The sequence below is a fragment of the Hemiscyllium ocellatum genome, chromosome 12, assembly GCF_020745735.1.
Source record: "Hemiscyllium ocellatum isolate sHemOce1 chromosome 12, sHemOce1.pat.X.cur, whole genome shotgun sequence".
Lineage (NCBI taxonomy): Eukaryota > Metazoa > Chordata > Chondrichthyes > Orectolobiformes > Hemiscylliidae > Hemiscyllium > Hemiscyllium ocellatum.
In genome coordinates this window covers 65,555,728-65,569,162 of record NC_083412.1, presented here as the reverse complement: position 1 = coordinate 65,569,162, position 13,435 = coordinate 65,555,728, and the positions used below count along the sequence as shown (strand labels likewise).

The window sequence follows — 13,435 nt, the reverse complement described above, 5'->3', positions numbered from 1 at the left end:
TGACTTTGGATGCCATGATGTCTCACAGCATTAGGTCAAACATGGACAATGAAATCTCATACTAATTACCAGCTACTGCCAACCAACCCCCATTAGTTGATAGTCTGTTCTCTTCCAAGGTGGACACCAAATGGAAGAGCACTGAGAATGGCAAAGATCACAGAACATAGTGTGGGTGGGGGTCTTCAATATTCATCACCAGGAGGAGCTAAATAGCATCACTACTGACTGAACTGAAAGGACATACTTGTTAGATTGGAACTGCAGGGGTCGCTGAGGAAATCAAAAAGAGGAAAAAAAATCAAATTGAATTTGACTTCAATGATTTATCTGTTGCAAATGATTTTGTCCATGACAGGATCAGTAGGAGTGACTACCACAGTCTACATAAAGACTACGTTCCATATTTACAGTAAGAATACCTTGTTGTGCAACACCGCCACCGAGACAATTTTCAAATAAATCTAGCAACTTATAATTCTGACTCCTATGATCTATTCCACTAGCTATCTGATGAAGGAGCAGCACTCCAAAAGCTAGTGCTTCCAAATAAACCTGTTGGACTATAACCTGGTGTCATGTGATTTTTGACTCGGTCCACCCAGTCCAACACTGGTAGCTCCACATCACAATATATAACAGGACATTTTTGAGGTCCAGTGAGCCATCAACAGCAGCAGAATTATAATTATATTGTACTTCCTGACCCAGCATAAACCCATTCTATTATTACCTTCAAGCCAAGTGATCAACACCGTTTCAATGAAATGTGGAGGACAGAACGCCAACACCTGGCATTCTTAAAAATGAGGTGTCAACCTGGTGAAGCTACAAAACAGAGTTACTTGTGTGCCAAGCAAAGGAAACAGCTAGCAACAGACAAGGCTCAGCAATCTCACAACCAATCTAAGCTTTGCAGTCCTACCACATCCAGATTGGACTGTTGGGGGTCAACTAACAGGAGCTGAAGGCTCCACAAATCTTGCCATCCTCAATGAGGGAGGAGCCCAGCACATCAGTGCAAAAGATTGAAATACTAGCAGCCATCTTAATACAGAAATGCTTCTCATGAAGTCCCAGGAATCACATACAACGGTCTTCAACCATTTCAATTCAGAGCACAAAATTTTAAAAAATGGCTCAAGACATTTTATATGAAGGCTATGGGCCCTGACAAAATTCAGGCAACAGTCCTGAAGACATGCAAGGACCAGTGCTGGGTCCTCTGCTTTCCATCATTTATATAAATGATTTGGATAAGAGGTATGATTATTAAGTTTGCAGATGACACCAAAATTGGAGGTGCATTGGACAGTGAAGAACGTTATCTTGGTGTCCAATGGAACCGTATTCAGATAGGCCAATGGGCCAAGGAGTGGCAGATGGAGTCTAATTTAGATAAATGTGAAGTATTGCATTTTGGTAAGGCAAATCAGGGTCAGACTTATACATGTAATGGTAAGGCCTTGGTGAGTGTTGCTGAACAAAGAGACAAAGGGCATAGGTCATAGTTCCTTGAATGTGGAATCACAGGTAGACATGGGAGTGAAGAAATCATTTGGAACACTTTTCTCCATTGGTCAGTGGATTGAATGTGGGAGTTGGACGTCATGTTGTAGCTATACAGGATGGTGCTGAGGCCACTTTTAGAGTACTGCAAACAATTCTGGTTGCCAGAGGGTAGGTGTTGTGAAACTTGAAAGGGTTCAAAAAAGATTTACAAGGACGTTGTCAGGTTTGGAGAGTTTGAGCTATAGGGGGAGACTGAATAGGCTGCAGCTCCCTGGAGCATTGAATGCTAAGGGGTGACCTTATAGAATCATATGCAGTGTAAAATCATAAGGGGCATGGATAGACTGAATAGCCAAGATCTTTTTCCCAGGGTAAATGAGTCTTAAGCTAGAGGGCATAGGTTTAAGGTAAGATGGCAAAGATTTAAAAGGGACCTGAGGGGCAACTTTTTCATGCAATGGGTGATGCATTTATGGAATGAGCTGCGGGAGGAGGTGGTGGACATGGATACAATTACAGCATTTAAAAGCCATCTAGAAGGTTTTATGAATAGGAAGGAAAGAGAGATATTGGTCAAGTGCTGTCAAATGGGACTAGATCAGGTTAGGATATCTGGTTGGCATGGAAAACTTGAATGAAAAGTCTCCTTCTGTGCTGTATAACTCTGTGACTCTGTGCTTCATAACACGCTGCTCCCATAGTCAAGCGTTCCAGTACTGTAACAATACTGGCATCGACCCGATAATATTGAAAATTGTTCAGGTATGTCATGTACCTAAAAAAAAACAGAACAAATCCAACCTGGCCAATGACCACTCCATCGTTCTGCTCTCGATCATCAGTAAAGTGACAGAAGGTGACATCAACAGTGTTATCAAACAGCACCTGCTCAACAGTTGCTCAGTGACGTCCAATTTGGGTTCTGCCAGGGCCACTTAGCTCCTGACCTCATTACAGCCTTGTTTCAAACATGGACAAAAGAGGTGAATTCCAGAGGTGAGTTGAGAGAGGCAGCCCTTGACATCAAGGCAGAATTTGACTGGCTATGACATCAAGGAGTTCTAGCAAAACTGGAGTGAGTGTGAATTGGGGGAAAGCTCTTAAAAAGTGAACATGGGAAGATGGTTGGGGTTATTTAAAGTCTGTTATCTCTGCATAAGGACATCATTGCAAAAGCTCCTTAGGGTAATTTCCTAGACCTGACAAACTTTCACTGTGTCATCAATGATCTTCCTGCCATCAGAAGGCCAAGTCGAGATGTTGGCAGATACAGAGCTGAGACAGATACTGAAGCAGTCCATTTCCATAAGCAGAAAGATGTGGACAATATCCAGACTTGCACTGGTATAAATGGCTAGTAACATTCATGTCACACAAGTGCAAGGCAATGACCATTGTACAGACAATTTTTTTCTTGTGCTTTTGATTGTAGACTGAAGAGGGAAGGGGAGCTCTTTTGGAGGTCAACGATTATGGATACACATTTTAGAAGCAGTTTACCTGACACTCATTGTGGATGCTGTTTGCACTGCTGTTTGTCCAAGCAACGGGAAGAGATGAAACCCTACAGTGTGGAAAAAGTCTGAAGAGCACCCCACCCAGACTTACAGTCTTACCCAATCCCTGTAACCCTGCATTTCTCATGGTTAAATCTGAAACTATGAGCAATTTAGGATTGACAATCCACCTAACCTAGACATCATTGGACTGTGGGAGGATACAAAAACAGTCAGAAGAAACCCATGCAGGCACAGGGAGAATGTGCAAACTCCATACAACCAGTCACCCGAGCCTGGAATAGAACCCAGGCACTGTGAGGCAGTAGTGCTAACCACTGAACCAACATGCCACCCAGTGGGTACAACAGTCGGGCTGGAGCCAGGCTGTGTGTGCGGGAGAGGAGATTGGCTGGAAGTACCTGATTGATGACTGAACACCATTCCACAGAGCAATGACAAAGGCCTTTTGCCTGCCAACAGCTTAAGGATTGGCTCCCAGGAAGCTGAACAGCATGTGGGTTTGAATGTTTGGTCAGAAACTATTGTACTTCTGAAATGGAAGCAGCCAGCCTTTCCTTGCTAGTAAAATGTTCAAGCCTGAACAAATCCAGTTTATATTCTCTTATCAGTTATCGAGTCATAGGGATGTCCAATTCATCCATGCCGACCAAATATCCTAACCTAATATAGTCCCATTTGCCAGCATGTGGCCCATATCCCTCTAAAGCCTTCCTATTTGTATACCCATTCAGATGCCTTTTAAATACTGCAATTATACCAACCTCCACCACTTCCTCTAGCAGCTCGTTCCATCCACATACCACCCTCTGCGTGAAAACGTTGTCCCTTAGGTACCTTTTATATCTTTCCTCTCTCACCCTAAACCTAGGCCCTCTAGTTCTGGACTCCCCCCCCAAGGGAAAAGACCTTGTCTATTTGCCCTATCCATGCCCCTCATGATCTTCTAATACTGTATAAGGTCCCCAAACAGCTTCTTCACTATCCTATATACCTGTGACTCTCAAGGAGCTATGAACCTGCACTCCAAGGTCTCTTTGTCCAGCAACACTCCCTAGGACCTTACCATTAAATGTATAAGTCCTGCTCTGATTTGCTTTTCCAAAATGCAGCACCTCGCATTTATCTAAATTAAACTCCATCTGCCACTCCTCAGCCCATTAGCCCATCTGATCAAGGACCCATTGTAATCTGAGGTAACCTTCTTCACTGTCTACTACACCTCCAATTTTGGTGTGAGCTATGGCTTTTAACCAATATGTCAGAGACTTTATAAGTTAAATTGAACCAGTCACTCTCTGCCTCCAGCAAGCAAGTGAAAAGACTCAGCGGAAGAAGATCAAGGGGCAGCAAGACCTGACAAGCCAAAGGTATCATTTCAGTGTACTCTGTAGACAGAAATGAATGAATTGCCTTCCCGGTCTTGCCTTGTACCCTATGACATCAATGTTTTTTGTGCTATCTATATGTGAGTAGGTGGAGCATTTTCAGGGGATTACAGAATTATACGTCAACAGTTCATAATTGTTTACCAGCAGCTAGAATCTATTTATTTATAATAAATAACTATTCTTGTTAAACATAGAAACCTGGTTTCTGTCAATCAAATCTAAAAGACAGAGAAATTGGGAAATTTTGTGTACTCACTAAATTTTTAAACTTTGAAATGACTCCAGGAATAGCAGGGCTTGTTTTCCAGTGAGTTTCCCAGTAAGTATTACAGTGGACACCACCACTCAACAAGAAAAAAATTAATCAATTCCCCTTGTTACTCAATGCCATAAGCATCACTGAACCCCTACTATCAACATCTGAGTGTCACTACTGATCAAAACTAAAGATAATGTGGCTGGTTAGAAGCTAAGAAATCTGTAGCAAGTAACTCACCTCTGTTTCCCCTGGCTAACATCTGCAAGACACAAGTCAAGAGTGTGATAGAATACTCCCAAATCACTTGGATGGTGCAGCTTCAAGCAACATGCAAGAAGCTTGACACAGTCCAGAACAAAGCAGTTCACTTGATTGGCAACCCATCCAACACCATCAAATTCAATTCCTCCACCACCAATGTGTGCTACCTGCACTGCATTAACTCACAATGCCTCTTTCTATAGCACCTTCTAAACCCATGACCTCTACCAGCTCAAGGGACGTGCTTAGCATTGTCATGGGAACACCATCAACTGCAAGATGTCCTCCACGTCACACACCATCCTGACGTGGAACTGAATCACCATTCCTTCACTGTCACTGGGTCAAACATCTTGGAATGCCTTTCCTAACAGCCTTGTGGGTGTTCCTACGTATCAAGGACGGTAGTGATTCAAGAAAGCTGCTCACCTCCACCTTCTGCGGGGAAATAAGAGATGTGTAATAAATGCTGACCTAGTCAATGACACCTGCATCCAGGAACAAATAAAAATAAATTGATGCTGTTCATGTAGTACAAATAGATTTCTCACAGGCATTAGATAAAATTCTGCACAGCAGAATTGTGAGCAAAATAAGAACTTAAACATTGCTGAAAAGATATTAAAATTGTTGCTTTTCATTTTGCACTCATCAGGACTAGAATGCAAGAATTAGACTTGAAAGAAAATGACAATTTCATGAAAAGAGGGTGGTGACTGGTTGGGCCATCACTGGCATGGAGTCACAGCAAGAACAATTCTCAGTTTCTGATTGGTCAGGTCATTGCCATGAGGCTGCTGCAGAGACTGATTGACTTTATAACCCCTTTGTTGACAAAGGTACAATGCATCTGCGAGTTCCCTTTGCCTGCTTAAAACAGGGTCCTGTGCACTTTTGTATCACTTGCACACACAAATGCATCAGACTGCAAACCCAACTAAAGATCTTAAATTTGATGTTCGGGGAACAATCACAAAATCTGCAGGTCATACAAAACTTGAAATGTCGTGAATCAAAATCAGAACAGTAAAGAACTTCAAAAGGAGATAGATAGGTTGGTGGTCTTGATCAAATTTGTGGCAGCTGAATGTTAATTCATAGAAGTCTGCAGTGATTTATTTTGCAGGGAAGATTGGAGAGAGATAATATAAAGGGTACAATTTTAAATGGTACAGGAGCAGAGGTGACAGACATGTTGAGAGAGTGATTAAGTAGACAGTATTCTGGGCATTTTCACGGGGACATATAATACAAAAGCATGAAAGTTATGTTCAATCTGTTGAAAACATTGGTTTGGCCTCAACTTGAGTATTGCATCTATATTTCAAATGTAGTATTGAATTTTCAAATTTAAAAACCAAGGTAAAGGTCAATGAAACTGGATTCCATCAAAGCAGAAAACAATAAAATAAAAGACAAGGTAAATTGAAATGTAGAAATTAAGTGATATGAAGACAGAGTTTCAAAAGCATATTTTTATAAATTCTACCAGAGACATCAGTGTCACAGATAAAGCCAGCTCATCCCTAACACCCTTGATAAAGTGGCAGTGAGCTGCCTTCTTGAACCACTGCAGTTTCTGTGGCATATGTACATAACAGACACAGCAACAGTAAAGAAATGGCAATATTGATGAAATGGGCTCCTCCTTCAATGAAGATGGGGATATTTTGGATGTCTATTGCCCACCATTATTCAATGACTGGGACTGGTAGAACAGCAGGATATTGGAATGTTCCATATATTCCAGAATTGCTTTGGTCAATTTATCAAATGCTGCTTCTGCTGTCTGGTATGCAAGCCGTCCTGTGTCATTGCTTCAATATTGTAAGAGGAAAAGGCTAAAGATACCATAGTTATAACCAAAGTGAGGATGGTTCCTAAATCAACTCTGTTGTAAAGTTCAAATCTCTCGCAGCACAAATAAAGACAGGTCAGCAAAAAAAAAGAAATTCAACAATGCAGAAATGAATATGCAATTGCATTGTGAAAGCACTTTGGTAACTGTGTCTCCAATGATCACCACATATCTTCCCTATTTGCATATGTTTGAGCAAAGTATTGCTCAGGAATTGCTGGGATACTGCCCATTGACAGATGCAGTGAAAAAATGCAAATATCAGGTTAACTTTAAAGCATTGCCAAACTACATTCAAATCTCTATAGTTGTTGATCTGTATACAATGACATGCTAGTCCTCACCATTACTGAGTCTGGGATTGACTACACTGTAATGTTTACATGGCACTTTGTACTTATGGTGCAAAAGATCTACTTAACCAAGATAAAATCTGAAAGTGGCTGAATTGCTAATGTAGTGTAATGCGTAATTTGATATTTATTGTTGTTAATAGTACTTTTACACAAAAATCTAATGAAATCTGAAGTGACTGCTCTTGTTCCTCCAATTGGACTATTTTAAAACTGTGCCAACTGGAGGAGTTACATTATCTGCTCTTCCTAATGTCAGTCACCCACTGACCCACGTTTCCTTGTTTTTTTCCTTACAAGGAGAGAATAGCCTCTCTAGTATGTTAACCTGGCTCTAATGACTACTTACACATAAGATTTACATGCAAAACTAGCATTTGATACTTTCCACTCAAACTAAATTTTATAAAAAACATATTGATAAACTGGCTTCTAAAGGAATAAAGTACAAAGAAAATTTACAGCCCAGGAACAGGCCCTTCAGCCCTTCAAGCCTGAGCCGATCCAAATCTACTGTCTAAATCTGTTGCCCAATTCCTAAGCATCTGTATCCCTCTGCTCCCCACCTACTCATGCATATGTCCAGACGCATCTTAAATGAATCAACCATGCCTGCCTCTACAACCTCTGCTGGCAACACGTTCCAGGCGCCCACCACCCACTGTGTGAAGTACTTGCCACGTGCATCCCCCTTAAACTTTCCACCTCTCACCTTGAAACCGTGCCCTCTCATTATTGAATCCATCACCCTGGGAAAAAGCTTGTCTCTATCCACCCTGTCTATACCCTTCATGATTTTGTAAACCTCAATCATATCCCCCCTCAATCTCCTTTTTTCTAATGAAAACAAACCTAACCTACTCAACCTCTCTTCATAGCTAGCACCTTCCACCTCAGGCATCATCCTCATAAAACCTTCTCTACACCCTCTCCAAAGCGTCCATGTCCTTTTGGTAACGTGGTGACCAGAACTGTACACAGTATTCTAAATGCGGCCGAACCAATGTCTTGTGCAATTTTTACATGACCTGCCAGCTCTTATATCCAATACTCTGTCCAATGAAGACAAGCATACCATATGCCTTCTTGACCACTCTATCCACCTGTGCAGCAACCTTCAGGGTACAATGGACCTGCACTCCCAGATCTCTCTGCCATTCAACTTTTTCCACGGCTCTTCCGTTCATTGTATAATTCGCTCTAAAATTAGTCTTGCTTAAATGCATCACCTCACATTTGTCTGGATTGAAAGCAATCTGTCACTTTTCCACCCAACTCTCCAGTCTATTTATATCCTCCTGTATTCTTTGACAGTCCCTTATGCTTTCTGCTACTCCACCAATCTTCATGTCATCTGCAAACTTGCTGATCATACCAACAGTGCTCTCTTCCATATCATTTATGTATATCACAAACAACAGTGGTCCCAACACTGACCCCTGTGGAACACCACTGGTCACCTTTCTCCATTTCGAGAAACTCCCTTCAACTACTATTCTCTGTCTCCTGTTGCTCAACCAGTTCTTTATCCACCTAGCTAGAATACCCTGCACACCATATGACTTCACTTTTTCCATTAGTCTACCATGGGGAACCTTATCAAACACCTTACTAAAGTCCTTGTATATGACATCAACAGCCCTTCCTTCATCTGTCAACTTGGTCACTTCCTCAAATAACTCTATTAAGGTGGTAAGGCACAATCTTCCCCGCACAAAACCATGTTGCCTATCACTGATAAGCCATTCTTTTCTAAAAATAAATAGATCCTATCCCTCAGTACCCTCTCCAGCAACTTTCCCATCAACATCAGGCTCACTGGTCTGTAGTTACCCGGAATATCCCTACTACCCTTCTTGTACAGGGGGACAACATGAGCAACCTTCCAGTCCTCCGGCACCTCACCTGTATTTAAGGATGCCACAAAGGTATCTGTCAGGGCCCCAGCTATTTCCACTCTTGCCTCCCTCAGCAACCTGGGATAGATCCCATCCGGTCCTGGGATTTGTCCACCTTAATAACCTCTAGCCTACCCAACACATCTTCCCTACTTATGTCAACATGATCCAGACTAATCAAACTTCTATCTTTAATCTCAAGATTCATCAGGTTCCTCTCCTCAGTGAACACTGATGCAAAGTAATCATTCAGAATCTCACCCATACTTTCAGGTTCAGCACACAGCCTTCCTTCATTATCCTTTAGTGGACCAATCCTTTCCCTAGTTACCCACTTGCTTCTTATATAAGAATAAAATGCTTTTGGATTCTCCTCAATTCTACTCGCTAAAGCTATTTCATGACTCCTTTTAGCCCTCTTGATTCCTCGTTTAAGATTTGTCCTACGCTTCTGATACTCCTCCAGGGCCCGTTCTGTCCTTAGCTGCCTAGACCTTATGTACGCTTCTCTTTTCCACTTGGCTACTCGTACAATTTCTCCGGTCATCCACAGTTTATGAATCTTGCCCTTCCTATCCTTTGCCTTCAACAGTACATGCACTACCGTCAACCTATCTTTGAAAGCCTCCCACATATCAAATCTGGACTTCCCTTCAAATAGCTGTATCCAATCCACATTTCCCAGCTCCTATCTAATTTTGATATAATTGGCCTTGGCCCAGTTTAGTACCCTTCCCTCAGGACCACTCTCATCTTTATCTACAAGTATCCTAATACTTATAGAATTGTGGTCACTGTTCCCAAAGAAATCCCCCACCGCAACTTCTACCACCTGTCCTGGCTCATTCCCCCGTACCAAGTCCAATATGGCTCCTTCCCTCGTTGGACCATTGACATACTGCTCTAGAAAACTCTCCTGGATGCTTCTTACAAATTCCATCCCATCCAGATGTCTTACACTAAGTGTATCCCAGTCAATGTTGGGAAAATTAAAACCCCCTTCACCACTAGCCTATTGCCTCTACATCTTTCCATAATCTGTTTACCTATTTGTTCTTCTACCTCACCCTCACTGTTGGGAGGCCTGTAATACAGCCCCAACATTGTAACTGCACCCTTCTTATTTCTCAGCTCCACCCATAATGCCTCACTACCCAAGACCTCCATAGTGTCCTCTTTTAGCACAGCCGTGATATCATCCCTGACCAGCAATACAACTCCACCACCTCCTCCACCACCACCACCCCTCCTTTTACTTCCTACCCTGTCCTGTCTGAAGCGTCTATCTCCTGGAACATTTAGTTGCCAATCATCACGCCCTTCCTTCAACCAAGTCTCTGTGACTGCAATAACATCATACTCCTAGGCACCAATCCAAGCCCTAAATTCATCTGCCTTATACTATACTCCTTGCATTAAAGTAGATGCATTTCAGGCCACCAGTTCTTTTGCATTCATCTGCTCTCTACCTAATCTTCCCTTTATTAATGCTATCTTCATAGTAACCTTTTTGGTTTGAATTATATCATAAGGTTCAGAAGCATTTTCTTGCTCAAAGTGAAAGTAATCATTAAAATAGATCATAAATAATAGCACTATCATAACATAACCACACATATTACTTACACTTGCTACTGATCAAAATGGTACTGTCAAAAAAAACTTGAAACTCACATAATTTTGAACTGCCTGTGCTTGTGAAATAAATTGCTGTGAGCGTGGGTCTCCTAACTCATTGGTGTAGGTGAGGTTAGAGATTTCTAGACTTCCACTCAGGTAGAAAATGGAGATGGCAGGCGCTGAAAAGGAGAACAATCACACCTTACATCCACATTCTGGAGATACTATCTACATGGAACTTCTGCTAAGTTGAAATAGACACTGAAGCTAAACTTATACAGCACTGTCAACTCAGCCTAGACAGTAGCCACTTGACTTCTAATTTACGTAACCAAAATGCAGGATTTAAACTTACAGAAACAGTAACAAAAGACAACAACAATTATTGCTGCTGTTAGAGGGATTATGGGCAACGAGCCAAGGATCCATCTTCTGCAGGGTTCACTTCTTGCCAAATTGTAGGAGGAGAACTCCAGAGGGCAGAGGTAGGTTTTGAGTGCTAATGGACCAACAGAATGGGCCGATGAGAGATTGAGACACTGATCGGTGGGCAAGCTTTCTTTGTTACAATCTGCAATAGGATATTTCTGAAGAAGAAAAAAAAGTAGAAACAGAATTTGATCACCTAAAGTATACTGGAATTTCTCCGATAATTGTCACACTTACAGTGCAGATGGTGACTCAAGCACTTTCATTGTTATTTCACCTTGTTTGCAACTCTGTCCATCATGAAATTTTGATCCTGGGGCAGCATGTTTGAAAGGCAAAGCTGTTAAAGAAACGTGTTTTTTTTTGTCTCTATAGATACTGAAAAATATTTAAATCAAACGCAACTTTAACAGCCTGCGGTTTCGTTTTAAATTGTGCACCTGAGTGTAGTTTATATTTTAAATAAATAAGAAAAGTTTAGACTAAAATTTACATTGCATCAGGTAACTTGCACATCAGTTTTGTGATTAGGGCAATTATTTTGTTATGAGCGGCTTATTTCTGTTTGTTACAATAAGATTTATCGAATGTGAATCTCGGAAATGTGACATGTCAGTATAAACTTTGCAATTGACGATTAATAACAAACAATTGATTAACGGAAATAAACGCGTTTTATCTGAGTCTATGTTTCAAACATCACACACTAAATAAATTTCACCTGATGAGGCAAACTGCTACTAGCATTGTAATTTTATGAAATAATGAATCTCTATGGAAAAGAAATGTTTCCTCCGAGGCTTTGAGGTTTACCGAGAAATTGTCATCAATAACAAAAGTATTTAGAATTCATGGGTTGACTTTTAAAAAAGATTTTAAACTGCTTCAATTTTTTTTCAGCGTGATCGTTAAAATTCAGCTGATTTCTCATTCCAGGTGATGACACCTTACCTGTTGCCCACTGGAGGATGTTACCTGCTTTTGTTGATGAGCAACTGCTTCTGAAACAGTGAAGACCTCAGAGATCCTCTGTTTTGAAAAAGTTAACATCGCCTTACTTCGTTAAAAGCAGAATCTCCTCAGGATCAACTCGCTTCCACAAACCTCCAGAAGCACTCCGATCCTACTTTGTGTGGATTTACTCTCTCAACCGCCCTTTCCCAGCAATTTTTACAGCAGCCTCTCAGAGCCCACGATCCCAGCAGAATTTTGCGCCACTCTGGGCTCGCCCAACTGAAAGTGGGCAGCGCATTACAGGCGCAGAAACTGCACAGGAATCTTAACCATCAGGGCACGTGGCCTGTGGGGGAAATTGCGCCGCCCTGCGCCCCACTGAGAGTCTTCAAAAGCAGCTTTTTCGACACCAAACAATCTTATTCGTTCAGAGCCTTTGTATTCCTCAAACATCAGGTCCAAGTCTGCTAAACGGCGGGCGGCTTCAAATGTGGACTGTTTATATGTGCACTGATACTGTCCAATCTTGCTGTATTCACGTACTGTTTACGCAACGAAACAAAGACAGAAATTGCTGGTAAAACTCAGCAGGTCTGGCAGCATCTGTGGGGAAAAAGCAAAGTTAAAGTTTCAGGTCCAGTGACCCATTCTGAAGAAGGAGCCTGAAACTGTACATGCAGAGTTTTTCCAGCAATTTGTGTTTTTGTTTCTGATTTCCAGCATCCGCAGTTGTTTGTTTTTTTTTGCCCGCAAACACAAGCTGAATTTGTTCTTTTCTAATCAACCTGCTCAGAGATAGAACCATAGAATCCCTACAGTGTGGAAAATGGCCACTTGGCCCAGCAAGTCCACACAGACCCTGGAAAATAACCCACCCAGCCCCATTTCCATTCCCCTACTACTCAACATTTACCTCTGACAAATGCACCTAACCCACACAGCCCTAAACACTATTGCAAATTTAGCACAGCCACCTCACCTGACCTGCACATCTTTGGATTGTGGGAGGAAACCGGTATCCACAAAAGAAACCCACACAGACACTGAGAAAATAGGACTGCTGTTTTAATACAATATGGACAGATACATGAATTGGCAAAGTTTAGAGGGAAATGGGCCAAACACAGGCAATAGGATGAGTCAATATGGATGAGTTTGATTGAAGGCACTATTCATGCACTGGATGACTCTACGAGATAGACCATTGGTGGTGGTGAGGGTCACTAACCTCAGACAAGGGTGAAGGTTGAGAAGGAGAATCCTTTATGGTTTCTTAGTTGATATAGGAACCTGCTGAGTGTTTCCTTTCATTATGTGCTCTTCCAGCACCACTAATCCAGAATCATGCTTCCTTTCATTGTCAGATCACCGGCATTATCTGCA

The 13,435-nt window shown here is 41.7% G+C and overlaps 1 protein-coding gene across 1 annotated transcript in view; it reads right to left on the bottom strand.

The window, feature by feature from the left end:
• The window catches only part of LOC132820596 (suppressor of tumorigenicity 14 protein homolog), an 81,927-nt gene that overhangs the window by 66,758 nt on the left and 1,734 nt on the right, over positions 1-13,435 (bottom strand). Inside the window, exons 2-4 of the mRNA XM_060832801.1 lie at positions 12,354-12,594; positions 11,376-11,476; positions 10,724-10,848 (exon numbers count right to left, since the gene is read on the bottom strand). Coding sequence (XP_060688784.1) covers positions 10,724-10,848; positions 11,376-11,476; positions 12,354-12,594 — 467 coding nt within the window. The remainder of the gene's footprint in view (positions 1-10,723; positions 10,849-11,375; positions 11,477-12,353; positions 12,595-13,435) is intronic.